Source organism: Scheffersomyces spartinae (assembly GCF_019049425.1).
Source record: "Scheffersomyces spartinae strain ARV_011 chromosome Unknown scaffold_12, whole genome shotgun sequence".
Lineage (NCBI taxonomy): Eukaryota > Fungi > Ascomycota > Pichiomycetes > Serinales > Debaryomycetaceae > Lizanozyma > Lizanozyma spartinae.
In genome coordinates, this window is record NW_025065059.1 from 83,708 (window position 1) to 100,291 (window position 16,584).

The 16,584-nt window shown below is 40.7% G+C and overlaps 8 protein-coding genes and 2 non-coding genes across 10 annotated transcripts; 6 read left to right on the top strand and 4 right to left on the bottom strand.

The window, feature by feature from the left end:
• Window positions 1–904: 904 nt before the first annotated feature.
• Window positions 905–1,585, top strand: KQ657_000733 (uncharacterized protein; the record flags this gene model as incomplete). Its single annotated transcript, XM_043191560.1, has 1 exon — window positions 905–1,585. The coding sequence occupies one exon, from the start codon at window positions 905–907 to the stop codon at window positions 1,583–1,585; it is 681 nt and encodes a 226-aa protein (XP_043048867.1).
• Window positions 1,586–1,815: 230 nt separating this feature from the next.
• On the top strand, window positions 1,816–2,811 carry KQ657_000734 (putative lipase; the record flags this gene model as incomplete). Its single annotated transcript, XM_043191561.1, is given in 2 exon segments — window positions 1,816–1,821; window positions 1,840–2,811. 2 exon segments carry the CDS (start codon window positions 1,816–1,818, stop codon window positions 2,809–2,811), a joined length of 978 nt encoding a protein of 325 aa, XP_043048868.1.
• A 4-nt stretch (window positions 2,812–2,815) lies between these two features.
• On the bottom strand, window positions 2,816–4,390 carry ARH2 (NADPH-adrenodoxin reductase; the record flags this gene model as incomplete). The annotated part of the gene is made up of 1 exon (XM_043191562.1): window positions 2,816–4,390. The coding sequence occupies one exon, from the start codon at window positions 4,388–4,390 to the stop codon at window positions 2,816–2,818; it is 1,575 nt and encodes a 524-aa protein (XP_043048869.1).
• Window positions 4,391–4,881: 491 nt separating this feature from the next.
• KQ657_000736 lies at window positions 4,882–4,953 on the top strand. Its single transcript has one exon. It is a non-coding gene; the product is annotated as a tRNA-Asp (tRNA).
• Window positions 4,954–4,965: 12 nt separating this feature from the next.
• KQ657_000737 lies at window positions 4,966–5,036 on the top strand. Its single transcript has one exon. It is a non-coding gene; the product is annotated as a tRNA-Gly (tRNA).
• Window positions 5,037–5,209: 173 nt separating this feature from the next.
• On the top strand, window positions 5,210–6,649 carry ATP17 (ATP synthase f chain, mitochondrial precursor; the record flags this gene model as incomplete). The annotated part of the gene is made up of 3 exons (XM_043191563.1): window positions 5,210–5,426; window positions 6,124–6,197; window positions 6,407–6,649. The coding sequence occupies 3 exons, from the start codon at window positions 5,210–5,212 to the stop codon at window positions 6,647–6,649; spliced, it is 534 nt and encodes a 177-aa protein (XP_043048870.1).
• Window positions 6,650–7,512: 863 nt separating this feature from the next.
• Window positions 7,513–11,706, top strand: KIN2 (serine/threonine protein kinase; the record flags this gene model as incomplete). The annotated part of the gene is made up of 1 exon (XM_043191564.1): window positions 7,513–11,706. The coding sequence occupies one exon, from the start codon at window positions 7,513–7,515 to the stop codon at window positions 11,704–11,706; it is 4,194 nt and encodes a 1,397-aa protein (XP_043048871.1).
• Window positions 11,707–11,785: 79 nt separating this feature from the next.
• Window positions 11,786–12,115, bottom strand: KQ657_000740 (uncharacterized protein; the record flags this gene model as incomplete). The annotated part of the gene is made up of 1 exon (XM_043191565.1): window positions 11,786–12,115. One exon carries the CDS (start codon window positions 12,113–12,115, stop codon window positions 11,786–11,788), a length of 330 nt encoding a protein of 109 aa, XP_043048872.1.
• A 137-nt stretch (window positions 12,116–12,252) lies between these two features.
• KQ657_000741 (uncharacterized protein) lies at window positions 12,253–13,822 on the bottom strand (the record flags this gene model as incomplete). The annotated part of the gene is made up of 2 exons (XM_043191566.1): window positions 12,253–13,691; window positions 13,819–13,822. The coding sequence occupies 2 exons, from the start codon at window positions 13,820–13,822 to the stop codon at window positions 12,253–12,255; spliced, it is 1,443 nt and encodes a 480-aa protein (XP_043048873.1).
• A 196-nt stretch (window positions 13,823–14,018) lies between these two features.
• On the bottom strand, window positions 14,019–15,779 carry INO2 (Ino2p; the record flags this gene model as incomplete). Its single annotated transcript, XM_043191567.1, has 1 exon — window positions 14,019–15,779. One exon carries the CDS (start codon window positions 15,777–15,779, stop codon window positions 14,019–14,021), a length of 1,761 nt encoding a protein of 586 aa, XP_043048874.1.
• Between the last annotated feature and the right edge of the window lie 805 nt (window positions 15,780–16,584).

The window sequence follows — 16,584 nt, forward strand, 5'->3', positions numbered from 1 at the left end:
CAGTATAAAAGCAGTGTAACAGCAGTATAAAAGCAGTGTAACGGCAGTACAACAGCAGTAGTAGTACTATGTTTACGTTTACACGCGTTCATTGTACGGTCCACACACGACTCTGATGATCAAACATTGAAGGCAAAACATTTTCCACACCGACAATCATCAACCTGTCACGATCCCATAAACGTCAGCAGTATGGGGAACATAATGTCGGTTTCTTTCGCACCCGAGTGTACGCCTGCCAAACAAAAGTACGATGAGTGTTTCAACAAATGGTACTCTGAAAAGTTTCTTCAGAGTAAGTCATTACATAACGAATGCACTGACTTATGGGAAGATTACATCACTTGTGTGAATGCAGCATTGGCCAAACATGAAATTAAGCCTATGCTTGATAAGGCCAGAGAAGACCAACCGTTCACGACAGAGCAGATAAAAGAGGACTCTAAAAAATAGATGAGTATATACCTTGTACATAGGAATAGATATGATGGGACGGGACACAGCAGTAGGACAGCAGTGCTGTACTGTAGACTGTATTAGTGTAGTGTAGTGTAGATAGGAGTGTAGTGATTGAACAGACCCAACCATAGGCAGAGTAGACAGACTCACACACGAGCTCATAGTCACACCGAAACAGACACATCGCAACAGACAGCAATAACACACAGTACAGAGTAACAGACACAAAGTATACAGACAGTAACAGCCACACGGTATACAGACACAGTACGTTCTTACATCTGTCATGGTAGTCTGTTACATCTGTTATGGTAGTCTCATTATGGAAGTCTCAAAGTAGATGACACAAAATTCCACGCACCAATTTAACATCACCACCATCAGACATCACCACCATCAGACATCATCACGTTCAGACACCCTCAGACCCCTTCAGACAGACAATATGTTGGTGGAAGAGATTCCCAAGACATCAAATGCCAATTCAAACACCATCTACTTTTCATCCCTGATCAATCTTCTGGCCAGACCTACAAGTCTCCGACATTCTAATTTGAATTCAACAGATGATGGCGATGGAACATCCAGAGGATCTAAAAATAGACCCAAAGTCAATTATAATCTAACAGATCTTGCCAACAAGTCCATTGGGAACGACTCCGGATCTGGCCTGAAGTCTCAACAGCTACTGCAATTGGAGAAGTTGATTACTAAACGACTCACCGAGCTACACAAGGAAAGCAGTGTACCCTTTGAGATTCCCAAGAACTTAAGTTTCCATGGAGGAGGAAAGGCAAAGGCAAGACCAGGGAATACTCCCACCACCAAAAGAATCATTTCGGCTAGAAGGAACTTGAATCTGTATTTTGAAGAGGAGAAGGATTATTTGGCCCTTAATGCCATCTTAACTCGAGCTTATCAATTTGCTGATCCCAACGATGGGGCCACCAGCCAAAAAGTCAAGAAGCAAAAGTCCATGATTTCCACCAAAAGAGCCTTCAAACCAAAGCTAAAATTGTGTTGTATTTGTGGGAACAAATCAGACTATACCAGATGTTTCAAGTGTGGTCTATTCTCTTGTTCCGTAAGATGTAACAAGGTACATGTCCAACTGAGATGTAACTAAGCAGACAAATAATCATAAAACAGCCATAGGGTTAGCAGAATTTGAGATATACCTTTAGATAAGGGTTAGCAGAATTTTTCCAAGCACCTAACTTTTGATAAGCATAGCAGAGCTAAATGACAGTCAGACAACAAATAGTGAAACAAAAGTTACTTCTTTTTGAATATAAAATATTCTCATAATCTGCTGTTAGTTTATTTCATCTTTTTTGCTATGCTTCTTTGCCTGGTATGTCTGTCTGTTGTTCCATGAAGGTTGTATCTTGTTTAAGCATAGTTTTGCTATGTTTAAGGTCAGTCACTGGTGCCAAAGTAACTCCTCCACCAGATGTGGAGCAACTCATTGAATTCGCTGACTTTGCTTCAATTGCATATTGTGTGAATAAGAACCTCGATACGGGACCTTTGAAGACTTCATGTTCTAAACCATTTTGTAAAGCTCATGAGAAGGTTGAGATAGTTAAGATGTTTGACTTTAATGAATCGAGACATTTGGGTCAAGGATTCTATGCGCTTGATCATGAAAAGAAAAGAGTCATCTTAACTTTTAGAGGCACTTCGAGTTATATCGACTGGCTTCAAGATTTTGATATCGTTCAAGTACCTTATCAAACAATCACACCCACTGCAAAGGAGAACAAGTGCAAAGATTGTAAGGTTCATCGGGGATTCCATAAATTTGTGACAAGCAATTGTGATTCCATTGTTAAGGATGTGAAGCAATTACTGGTACTGAACCCCAATTATGATTTGGTGATTATTGGACATTCATTAGGTGGAGCTTTGGCTCATTTAACAGGCTTGGAATTTCAAGTTATGGGTTATCATCCTTTAGTGGTTACTTTTGGAGAACCAATGGTTGGTAATTGGCAGTTTGCTGAGTTTAGTAACTCCCAGTTTCAAATGGTTAATGTTGCGGATACTATTTCAAGTAATTCGGCTTTAACTGGAGGCCATATTAGGGTAGTACATATTAATGATCCTGTTCCTCATCAACCACTGTTACCGTCTTATTCTTACTGTGGATACGAATATTTTATCAATAAAGATTCATTTCCTCATGGGGCTAGGAACATCGAACGGAAGGGTATAAAAACTGGGTCCAGCTTATTTTCTTCCACTTCAACCTGGAACCCAAGTAAGTTAATTCCTGAAAATCCCATCAGTGCTGCTCATCGTAACTATTTTAGAAGAATCACTGGATGTCTGGATGAATATAGTCAATGAATATCTATTTACATATCGTTAACATTTGATCTATGGTGGGGACTTTCTCTCTTGGCTTACCTTTTGCTTGACCTTTTTCCTTTTCATATCGATCTAATTTCTTCCAATCATCCCAGGTGACTTTATTGGGTAATGTTTCCGTAATATCAAATTGTTTAGGGTCAGCATTTGTATGAATATTGTTTGCCATATCTTCTAATATTTGTTGAGCAGTATCAAATGAATCCATCATTGTAACAGCAATAGTTCCTTGAGGTCCATTTTTAATCCATCCAGATGTATACCATCCATTTTTATGTTTCAAACCTTCAATATCATCATTTTGAGTACTTAATACTCGACCGCCTTTATTTAATATATGATTGTTCTTGAATGAAATGCCCATTGAATCAAACTCTTTGAGAGAAAGTCCCTTGTATCCAATTGAAAGAATAACTAATTCATTTTTGATTGACATAAACTTCTCAGTAGGAGAAACAGTTGTAGTTTTCAACAATTCATCATGATGTAATTCATTGATAACAAATTTGGTTTCTGAAAGCAAATCTGGGTTGTCATTATTCTTAATGAACTCCACAGGACTTTTCAAATACCTTAAACTCCAAGTCTTGAAACCGTCTGGAAGCTCCCAACTGTTGTATTTCTTGATGTAATCTTCAAAAAGTTTTACTCTTCTCTTGTTGATTCTCCCAAGACTCTTTTTATCCAATTTTGAAAGCTCTTCTAATTCATCCTGTTCAGGAACAATAAACCGGATCTTTGATTCATTGGTTGACATTTCTAACAATTCTCTAAACTCCTTATTGGAAAAGGCAGACTCTAAGATACCTCTTCTAGCCACAATGTTTACTGCTTTCACTGAACTTTGTTTCAATAACTCCAAGGCATCATTGTTGATATCTGTTTTCATCCAATGGGATTGTGGATCTCCAAGTAGCACTCTGGCAACATCAAAGGCAACATTCCCATTGCCAATGATTGTAACAGACTCAATTTGATCCAATGGTGGAGGTTGGAAAAAGGCATTAGGTCCATGATAATCAGGATGTCCATTATACCAATTAACAAATTGTCTAGCAGCAATTACCCCTGGTAAATCTGATCCAGGGATCTTTAACTTGTTATCCGAGTCAGTACATCCGTAAGATAAGACAACAGAATGATAATTGTCATTCAATTGCTTTAAGGAAATGTCTTTACCAACCTCAGTGTTCCCTATAAACCTAACAATATGACCAGTACCATTGTGACGAGTATCATCGTGATGAGTGTTAATATGACTCGTCACATTGCCACTAGATCCAAAGTCAGCCATAAGGTCTTCAAGACATTCTTCACAATTCTTCACTTCCGGATGGTCTGGAGCGACTCCATACCGACTAAGCCCAAAAGGACTGGGCAATCTTTCATAAAAATCGACTTGGAAACGCAAATTATCATTTGCCTTCCGAAGTAAGTGATGAGCAGTGTAGGAGGCAGCAGGACCTGATCCAACTATGGCGACTTTATACCGTTGAGCATTGAGAGAGGAACTCAAATGTCTTCTTAACAGAGCACGGATAAATGTCACAGCTTTCATCTTGATGGGAAACGTGGATGTTGATGTTGATGTTGTATGACGTTGTTGAAAGTGAGACGCTATGCTAGTTCGCAGTTAAAAGTAGTTGGTATGGGAATTTGGTACACACAACTAGCCAGATTTATACTGATTATACTGGAAAAGAAATGGTAAAGCTGCTAGGATGTTACGAGTACCGTTAATAAGTTGAAATCACGTTTAAGGTGAACCATTAGCACGGAGAGCTTCTTGAAGCAGAAGGGACTACAATAGATAAATTATATGGGATGACAAATAGTCTTAACCCCAATATTTTGACTTAATAACCAAAATTTTCAATAATAGTGGTTAGCAACACTATTACAGTTCTTCAAACAAGTCGATTATATTTGATATAGATTAAAAGTTTTAGCTTATACAGATATATATTGGTATACGTTGAGTCACGTGATTTTGATGATGCTATGGAAAGTTAGAACGTGTTTAACTACATGCTAAAGTTGTACAAGAAGTCCGTGATAGTTTAGTGGCTAGAATTACCGCTTGTCGCGTGGTAGACCGGGGTTCAATTCCCCGTCGCGGAGCATTTCTCGTTAGCGCAAATGGTTTAGTGGTAAAATCCAACGTTGCCATCGTTGGGCCCCCGGTTCGATTCCGGGTTTGCGCATTATTTTTTTTTCAACTTTCAGGAGCTCAATGATCACAAAGTGATGATGATTTTTTCATGGTTAAAGGTTGTGATCCGAAAGGACTATCCATCAAAGGAACAGTTTCCAGTGTTACGACATTTTGAGTGTTATTTGTACTGAACACATACATATTTACAAGCGATAGCGAATCATGCCATCAGAACCAGGAACCAAGACAGATCCATCTACCTTTTTAAGTGATATCATTGGTAAACAAGTGGTGGTCAAGTTATCAAATGCAATCGAATACACAGGCGACTTACAAACCATTGACGGGTATATGAATGTTGTTTTAGAGAATGGGAAGGAATATGTGAATGGAAATAAATGCAGAGATTATGGAGATGTGTTTATTAGAGGCAATAATGGTATGTATGATGATAAGAAGTGTCTTTATACAGAATGTGTTTAATACTAACAGAATCTAGTGTTGTATATTAGTGAAGCCTAAGGATGGGTATGTATTATTATAGATAGAATAAAATGCATGTTAATGTTGGAATAGGGAAAGTGTAGTTAATAAGGTGGAGTATACTGAATAACACATTGACACTACTGTGTTAATTACAGTAGGCATAACTAACGCTGTTTAATAAGAGCTATTATGATCATTCATACTGTAATATACTGTAATGTACTGTAATGTACTGTAATGTACTGTCATATTCTGTAATGTGCTGTAATGTAGTAATGTAGTAGTGTACTGTAATATAGTGTAATGTTACTGTAATACACCGCAATATACTTTAATGTTACTGTAATACACCGCAATATACAATATACTGTACTATACTGTACTATTCTTCAATGTTACTGTAATACACCGCTATATACTGCTACATACTCTAACACACTGTAGTCTATCTGTTCACGGTTGAATTCCGGTTGAATTCCGGAGAACTTTACCGGAAAAGCCCTCGGATTGAATTCATCCAATGGAAAGCGGTTCTCCAAACTACTCGTTGGGCATGCGAGCGACCGAAAATTTTTAGAACCATAGATCAAATAACAGCGTATTAAGCACAGGTATAGAGTTGTCTATTACTATCTTATATTGTTTGAAAGCACTCAAGATGTCGTCATTTGTTATTAGAAGACAATTGTCTACTTTGATCCCTCCTAAGATTGCTTCTGTCAAGGTATGTGTGCGGTACATGAACATCACATGAAAACGATAATCGTACATTAATACGAATAATACGAATGGTTAGTGGTAATGAAGCCCTCCTATTCTCCTTATTATGGCCTATATTGTTGCCTTTGTTATTCTTTAGGGTATTCCTATAGTATTCCCTATATTATGCACTGTACTGAACTTTTGTCAATGTGTACTAACAATCTTATTTAGAACATTGGATCCAACCCCAACGCCAAAAAGATGGCTGATGTTGTTGCTTTCTACAAGCAATTACCAAGTGGACCAGCCCCAGCTGCCAAGGCATCGTCCAACCCATTCTCCAAATACAAGGCTGCGTACTTTGATGGTGACAACGCCAGTGGTAAGCCATTGGTTCATTTAGCTGTTGCTGTCATTACTTTGGGATACATTTGGGAATACAACTCTCATTTGAAGCACCACAAGGACCACTAAATCAACCAAAGGGTTCTTTAAGTAAAGTATTCATGAGTGTGTGCAACAGACCGTCCCTGTTGTTATATAATTTATTGCCATGTATAATCAATACAAGCTGTACATTGTTACTGAATGTAAGCAGTGAAGTTGTGCTATGTGGGAGCGATGTACACAACACAGTGTAGTACAGTACGCAATCTACGTATCAGCCAATCTTATAGATACTACCAGTACATACTACGACATGCTACGAAACTTCGCTTCCATTGACCACGGCTTGCCATGCCCTGTGCATCGACCTCGCTCTGTTTCGCACCTTTCCCTTTCGAGCACAAAATTATACCAAAGACTCCCTTAGCATACGACAAGTAGTTGGCCCAGTAGATACTCGATTAGATGCTCAAGTACTCAAGCAGGCACTTAAGCAAGCAGTTAGTCACGTAGTCAGTAGCTCCAGCCCGGTACGACGGCTTCGGCTTCGGCTTCATCCGGTGATTCGCTCGGTCGCAGTAAATTCTGCGAAGGGGACTCCTAAAACAGCAACGGAATTTGGTCGCCTAAAATCGGCTCCTTTGAAATTTAACGACGAAAAAAAATACACCACCAAAATCAACACCCTACCACCACCGTTTAAGTATAATACCCAACCGTGCCGGTATCATATAAATATAACTCATTGCAACCAACCATCCATCCGTCCACCCGTCGTGAGAACAACAGAGCAAGCCAGCCAACCCGCTAGTGCTATTCATATTCATTCATCGTCTTTAGTCGGTCACGCTAAGCTGCGTTAAGGTATACCAAGGTATAAAGGTGTGCCATTGCATCTTATTGTCGTAGTCCTCCACCCTTGTCCTCCGTCTAATAGCATTGTGTGTCCCATGGATACCCACTATAAATACCCAGAGGGCAAAGAAGATCAACTGATGGCTTTCCCCTCTGACGAAATCTCTCAAGACTCCACGCAATCTCAAGCTCAAGCTCAAGCTCAGATTCAATCGACTGCTGCTGGCCAGCAATTGCTCAATCCCAGTCAGCCAGCCACTCCGCGGATGCTTCGAAGCGTCAGTGGAACGTTGCGCAGTGGCTCTTCAAAGTCCGAAGGGTTGATGTCCAGTGGTGGTGGTGGTAGTAACGGTGACCCTGCTTATGTCACGTCCACCAGCCACAACCAACAACAAGCGGCCCATACCAGAGCTGCCAGTACCAATCAACACCACTACGAACAATCTCAACATCAGTCTCAACAACAGCAACAACATTCAAGAGCCTCACCTAATAGCTTCTCAAGAATGTCGCCTCCAGATATGTCGTTGAACAGTAAGAGACAAGAGTTGTTGCCTCCTGCCAACTTTGCTGGTGAACAAATGCAACAACAACACCTGCTGCATCAGCATCAACAGCATCAGCATCACCAACGTCAGTCGTCCAACTCAGGCTTCCCCCCTATGAACAGCAATAATACTAGTGCTAGTGCTAATGCCGGTACCGGTGCCGGTGGTAATGCTCCAAGATCGCAACAGCAGCACTACCACCTGCAACTGACTCAGACCCAGAACCCACCACCACAACAGCAGCATTCCCAACAACAACATGGCTACGCCTCGCAACAATTCTATAGGAAATCTGTGGGAGACTGGGACTTTGTCAAAACCATTGGTGCCGGGTCAATGGGTAAGGTAAAATTAGCTCAACATCGTACTACTAGAGAAATCTGTGCTGTCAAGATTGTACCACGTGCGGCAAAGGCATACCAACGGACTCATGCACATGATCCTCCTCCAACTTCAGCTGAGGAAGCTGCTGAAAGACAGAAGGAATTGGAAAAGGAAATTGCAAGAGATAAGCGCACGCTTAGAGAAGGAGCATTGGGGAGACTTCTTTACCACCCTTTTATTTGTCGTTTGTATGAAATGGTACCTTTGACAAACCACTACTATATGCTTTTTGAGTATGTGGCGGGAGGACAAATGCTTGATTACATTGTTTCTCATGGTTCCTTAAAGGAGAAACATGCTAGAAAGTTTGCTAGGGGCATTGTATCTGCCTTAGATTACTGTCATAAGAACAATGTTGTCCACAGAGATTTGAAAATTGAAAACATTATGATTAACCAAAAGGGTGACATCAAGATCATTGATTTTGGTCTTTCAAACTTATATTCGCCCAAGAACTTATTGAAGACTTATTGTGGGTCTTTATACTTTGCTGCACCTGAATTATTATCCGCAAAGCCTTACATCGGGCCCGAGGTAGATATATGGTCATTTGGAGTTGTTCTCTATGTATTGGTTTGTGGCCAAGTACCATTTGATGACGACTCAGTGACAGTACTACACGAGAAGATCAAGAAGGGAAACGTTCAGTACCCAGCCTTATCCAAAGAGTGTATTTCATTATTGTCTCGTATGTTGGTGGTAGACCCCACTAAAAGAGCAAGCTTATATGAAATTATGCATCATCCTTGGATGAATAAAGGTTACGATACTCCTGTCAGAAACCATTTACCTCATCGACAACCGTTGACACTTCCTTTGAATCCAGAAGTCATAAATGCCATGGAATCTTTTGATTTGGGACATCTGCAAGCAATTTCAAACGAATTACACAGTATACTATCAAGTGTTGAATATGAAATGAGTACTGAGAATTGGCATAGAGTTACTTCTCAAGGGAGAGACTATGAATCTGCATCCAATGCTCATATTTTACCGGATCCTACTGCCGGTTATCATCCGTTGATTTCAATTTACTATTTAGTCGATGAAATGATGACCCGGAAGAAGGCTAAAGAAGAAGCTATCAAGTCCATTGATGCGCAACGCAAGAGACAACAAATGGAACAACAAAGACAACAACAGCAAATGCAACAAATTCAACAAAGACAGCCACCATACGATGATCAAATCATGTCAGCTCCTCCTCAATCGACTTCTTCGATGCCACTTCCAGCTGTTGCACCTCAAGCCCCAATTCCAGCAGTATCTGTCAATGCTCATCCTACTCACCAGAGACTGCAATCTGTTCTGACTGCTAGCCAGCAACAACAACAACCCCAGGACAGTCAAACTCATTTGATGCCCGTGAAGAACGATTCGGTTTCCTCCACTCAGCTGTCTGCAATGTACAAGCCAGTACCCCTACTGACAGGAAGCAGCAAGAGCGATGTTCCCAAACTTCCTCAAATCATTACAACACCCCAGAAACCTCCTCAATTACCACAATTCCCACCCCAAGCTCATACTTCCCCCACATATTCCAGAAATCAACATGAAGGCTTCCCATCCGTCGATCCAAGTCAAACTATGTCGTCACCACAGCAACAACCACAAGAGTCGCTCTACGAAACTTTGGACCCCAACGCAGCTAAGCAAGCTGCAGGGTTGAATTCGATCTTTAGAAGGTTGTCTGCTAAGAAGTATAAAAACACGTCTCCCTCTAAAGCTTCACCACATTCTTCAGAACAAGAAGTACAACAACAGCATGTGCCTAAGATCTCCATTACTCCGGAATCAAACGATAAACTTTCTCCAGCATCTACTGTTTCATCCACAAAGAATGATCCTATGGTCCGTCGTGGTATGAGTATGAAGGTCACTGCAAAGGAGAAGCTATCGAACCCCCCTGCAACATCTAGATTGGACCCAGCATCAGTACAAAAGTCGTCAAGAAGTGGACATGCTCGTTCATCGTCCACCTCTAACCCTAACAAATTCCATGGGTTTATTCCAGTGGAGTATTTACCTCCTTTACCCAACATCAATTCCAACACAAACACGTTGGTGACGTCGTCCAATGAAAAGTCTCAATTCAGTACCAGTCATGGCTCTAGAAAGTTACATCCCACTGCAAGAGCTAAGTCTGTTGGAGGTCCAGTTAGAAAAGATTCCTTGGGACACGGCAACTCCAATTCCAATTCCAATGCTGCTGGCCGTAATAATGCCTTACCTAATGGCATGGCACAGCAGAATAGTGATGAAATAATGGTTCGTGGGTCGAGTAACGAAAACGATGGGTTCTTTGATGACGTCACGTTGGACGACATGGATTACCAAGATATACCCTCGTTAACTGAAGCGGAAATCATTGCTCAATTCGAACATGCGAGACCCAATACCATGCTTTCCATTGAATATCCCAAGACGCTCTTTCTCAAGGGTTTCTTTAGTGTTCAAACCACATCTACTAAGCCGTTACCGGTTATTAGATACAGTGTCATTAAGGTGTTGAGTCGATTAGGAGTGAAGTTCCAAGAAGTCAAAGGAGGATTTGTTTGTGCCCATACTCCATCGCTACAAATAGAGGAGGTGGAGGAGAAGGACAAATTGGCTGGACATAATACTAGTAATAATATGGTGATGATGATTGGCAATGAAGAAGTTGAAGGAGGAGAAACAACCGATACAGAAGAACAGAAATTGTATGGCAATGCCTTCAGATCCACCAACTCATCGTTGGAGAAAGAGCTGGGATCACATCATAATAAACAGGCATTAGAAGATTCATCTGAAGACACTCCTAGTCGTCAACCTTCATACCATGGGGCTACGAGTACTTCGGCTTCGGCCTCGGCCGGTACAGGTGCCGGTTCCGGTGTTGGTTCTACAGCTTCTCCTACTACAATTAGATCTCATAGAGCTACATTATCATCTGGTGGTGGCAGTAGTGGCCATAGAAGAAAGTTCTCTATTGGAAACTCTTTCTTGAACACCTACCGGAAGAAGAACGGCTCTAATTCTCTCTTCCCACCAAACACTCCAGCTGCTGCTAAGGTGAACAAGCTGTTGTATGCCGATGACTATGAATATTCTAATGAGTCTAGTCGTTCGGTAGAAGACGATTCCATGGACTCCCTCAGTGGGTATGGAGGAGGTAGTGATATGATGGTGTCTTCTAGATGGGAACAGAAAGCCAAGGCTCTGAAGGGAGTGAAGAAGTCACCATTGAAGTTTGAGATCCATATTGTCAAGTTCCCGTTGGTTGGCTTGTATGGTGTTCAATTCAAGAAGTTACTTGGGAATACTTGGAACTATAAGACTTTAGCCAGTGAGATCTTGGGTGAGTTGAAGTTGTGAGAGTTTGTGCGACATTTAAGGCAATCTGCGACATAAGATTACGTAATGATAAGACTTTTATTATTGCTATTATAACAAATTATTTTTCATTAAATTCATACTCTCTTTCAACCTTGGAGATTATGGTTTTAAAATGCTTGTAGAATGAAGTTCTACCTAATCTCTGGGCCACTAAATGTTCCTGGTTCTTTTTCCAGGAAGCAATCGACTGTTCGTCTTTCCAATACGACACCGTAATGCCAGTTGTGGTGTCCGGGTCTCTGGCTGAGTCTATGCCTAAGTAGCCTGGTTGTTTCTTGGCCAATTGGATCATTTCCATGCCTATTTCGGAATACAACTTAGAGTCAATGTTGTTTTTGAAAGTGGAGATGAAGATCACTGAATAGTAAGGTTCTTTTGTAGGCGACATTGTGAGTAATAATGTTATTATAACGAAAGGAAAGTGAAGGGCTATTGAACAAAGTCATGGTTATTGCTGTAAGTAATGTGAGTCATTGAGTCGGTGCGACACTCTGTAGACATTTATGCCACGACATTTGGTGATGCTTACGAATGATACGACATTTCCCCATTAGACATTAATGGGTAGCCAGAATGAATCACATGTGATTGTGGTTCGATGGGATGCAGTTCGGTAGCAGTACTGTCATTGCTCTCAACCGGTTCAGCTGCAATTTCAACTTTTGGTTCTGCTTCCGGCTCAACTTCCGGTTCAACCTCCGGTCCAACTTCCGGCTCAGGAGTTTGTTGAGTACTTTGAGCTTGACGTAACTTCAATCTATGTTCTCTTGAGTTCTGGACCTTCTCCTGTTCCAACTTCTCCTGTAACAATCTCCGTTTCTCCAATCTCCGAAGCCCGGCGATTTTAAGTTCTTCTTCCTGCAATTTCAATCGTTCGTCTTCTTCTTCTTGACGTTTCATTTCCTTGGCTTCCAACCGTGAAGACCGTTTCCGGGTAGCCAATAATGTCGCCATTTGAAGTTCCTTCCTTCTGGCTGCCAATACTTTCCTCTTTTTCAATTCCAGTTGGAACATTTGGTCCAAGTGACTTTTGAGTTGGGACCCGATGGCTCGAGCTAATTTAGTCTTGGATTTAACGACATTATTCTTGTAGTACTCATTGAACTCATAAATGTCGTTGTAGAACAGTTCAAACGCAATGGAAACGACATCAAAATTGTAGGTAGATGAACCCTTTGTTTCCGATCTTTTCCGGGGGATAGTGACGGGGGAATGCTTGATGGTACGTTTATAGAGACGGGTATTATCAAACAAATGATAGTACTCTTCCACGGTCCCGGGGGCACTGGTGTGAATGAAGAAGGGAGTGATTCGTAACTGTTCAACACTTAATCCCGATTTATCAATGAATGTTCTAAACGCCAGATAATCAGAGATATATCGCATTATTATGGCCAAAATGGTGAACTTGTCGTTGATGTTTAAGCTGTTGAAGGTTGGTAAAGGGCCGGTACCGGTGTCGACTTTGACGACATTGACATCACCACCGTTAATGTCGTTTTCATCCTCCTCGTCAATTCCACCCAATGGGGTGTCGATGCCAAACCATAAACGGAAAATGGCCTCAAAGTTGGCCAACGAACTCAACTTGGAACTCTGAAGCGTACTGATAAGATTCAGTCGTAACCTGTTGCTAAAGACATTTATATCTGAAGAATGTGACGAGTCTAATAGTTCCATTTCAAAGAGATCGACATCAAAATATTCCGATTGAAGCTTGACAAACCCACGACATTGATAGAGCCAGTTGATCACATAAACATAGTCTGTTCCATTACGGTTGATGCTTGTGTCTGATGTGTTGGGTAAATGAATGGGGTGGAGTTTCTGGAGTTGAGTTATCTCTTCGTTGTTGAAGATATTGGAAAGTGAAAGTGCTGGATGTTCTAAGCTGCCGACACTGCCGACACTAGTAGTGCTAGCCGTTGGTCCTGCTTTACGTTTGACAGCCATGAAGAGGAGTCCTGTTGATAAGAAAGTTTGAGTAGTCACGAAGAGTGCTTTATGGGCGTTGGTTTCTCGACGCGTAAATTTGAGTACGTAAAATTCAGACAAAGAATGGTATACATAAAATATCCCACACATGCACACCCATGTATACAGAACATTCTATACATGTATTTGCGACATTATGGAATATACGGATATATCATTCAAACCTAACCTATTAATTACATACTATTAACTCTAACAAATCAAGAACTAAAAAAAAAAAATAATACCCTTATATAAGGCATTGAATATAAATTACATCATCATCATTATCGTTGTTGTGCTGTTATCCACATGACTCAAGTTGACTCTTTAAGTAGATCTCGTAAACCTTTGTTAAGATCTTGGAGAGTCATAATTTCGTTACTGATTTTCATTAAAGCCGTGTGTTTCGACAAATTGGGTAACCCATCTTTATTAATCATTGCCCTTCTAGATTTCTTTCCATTAACAAGTTGAATGGGTGTGTTATTGCAATTCTCAGCATGTTTTCGATATTCCTCAACATCTATCACTAGCCGTAAACATCTTTCATACGCCAACTTACACAATTTCCTTCTCTTTTGTTCAGAATGTGAATGGTGAAGTCTCTTTTGCTCCAAAGTAAGCAAAGGCTTCGACGAAGATCTCTTTCTCTTCTTGCGATTGCTATTCAAGTCGTTCTCGTCGTCATCTCCATCATTTGTGTCCAGCTTATCATCGTCATCTGATTGCAGAATATTATTATTACTGTTATCTGCTTCCAAATTCCTCTTCATTGCACTCGAGAGCTGTGAAGGTGGGGCATCACCTGAAATGGGCATTTCCGAGACATCTCGTCCGTAAGCTCCACTGAAAGATTGCCTCGATTGCACTGGAGTACGCAATTGGACATTTTCACTAATCACAGACTCAGAACCAGATTGTGACTGTTGAAGCTTCACGGTGTCACCACCACCAGAAATGCTTCCCGGAGGTTTCAAAGGATCAGAAGCCGATCCAGCGAAAACCTCGGTGAGTTCTCGTTTCAATTGATAAGTGTCACCTGCAAAGTCCGGAATATCATTATGGATATCATTGGCAAGCTCATCCAATTTGTGACTCGCATTATAATAATGCCTTTGGATGTCAGAATCCATAGTTTGTAATTGTGGCTTCATGGTGTGCAAATCATAGAGACTATTCAACTCTTTAAATTGATTCTGTATACTCGTTGCATTATTGTTTGCATTGGGGTATAAACTCAATGGATCCTGATAGTTGGAGTCAAACAAATTATCCAAAAACTTCTCCAATGCGTTGGATTCAACATTAGAAAAGAATTGATCTTCGTCACTAGCTTGTCTTTCATTCGACGTTGCAACGTATTGATGATGATGAATATTCTCTTCGGGAAGCGATTGGAAAGCCGGAGGATCTTCCTTCTTGATCTTGGCAGCTGGCTGCTCCGAACCAAAATCTATGTGATTTGAGTCTGTGAATGTACGCAACTGGGGAGATCCAAGCAAATAATTCTTCTTCGGAAGTGGGAGAGAATTGTTCAATCCATTATGATCATGTTGTAGTATGGAAGCAGCATCTGAATTGCTGTGGTGCTGCTGACCATGCGTCTTCAATCTGCTTGGCTTGGCTTCTGCTGCAGCTGCTGCAAAGGCTGCATTACCCAATAAAATTTGCGAACGATGCGCATCAAACTCGTGTTGCGAGTCAGTGTGACCATGGTCACCATGACCATGATGATGGCTATATCTATGATGGTCCACTGGAATATCCAGATACATACCACTATCTCCTAATGAATATAGTCTATTCAAAGCAGACATGTTCCCGTTAACGTGACCCTGTTTCCCATCATTAGTGAATTTAGTAATGTACTGTTGATTCAATAGCTGAACTTGTTCCAACTGTTCTATCCCGTTGATAGCGTTGGTTTGCTGCAAGTTATTGTACATGCTGTAGGCCTCTTCGAAGTCAAGATCAAAGGAGTCAGAGTCCAAATACTTGTCAAATATGGAATCAAAAGCAGGTCGAGATTTAGAGCTGGAGTTAAGTTGTTTCGTTGTGGTCGAAGGAATAGACATTGTAGTTACAGTGCTCATTGAAGGAACTTGGATATTATTATGGGGATTTGGATTGGATTTCTTCGGAGGTATTATGGTGCCTTCTGAGATATTTGCCTTCGGTATCTGTTGAAGATTGTGGTGGGAAAGTTTTAGTTGGCCCGTGGAAGTTGAAGTGGAGGCAGAAGGTAATGTGTTAGCGGTGGAAGTAGACGTAGATGTAGACGTAAGGGGTGCAGTGGCTTTCGGAGACGTGGACGTAGTAGTAGAAACTAAATTAATATCCATTCTAAAAAGAAAACCCAGAAGAATAACACAAATGTTCCGATACCTTTAAATAAGGAGAAGTGATGATATAAATACGTACAACCAAAATTAACGTTCAACAATAATAATTGGCAGAAAAGCTGAGGTCAACCAGTTAACGCAGGTTAGTAATTCCGATAAACAATGGAGGAATGAATCCTGAGGAAGTCGCTCCCTTGCGGCAAATGGTTGTAGATGGAAACAACACTTTACTATAACGGTCACCGTCCCGTAATCTATTATTAATCTTAGGAGTCTGGGCTAAAACAACCTCCTAATCAGGTAATGTGTCCCAAAATGAGTTAAAAGCGTCAATCAATGTCCGTGTGTTTGCTGTGTTTTATCTATTTACTACTGCAAATCAATGCACCTCTCTCAAGTCAGATGTATGTCTGGCCTAATTGTTGAATGTGGGGTTACTTAAGTAAGGTCCAAATAATAAAACGGACTTATGGTACGGTATATCAAAAAAGTATAGTAATAATAATAATAATAACAATAATAATAATAATAATAATAA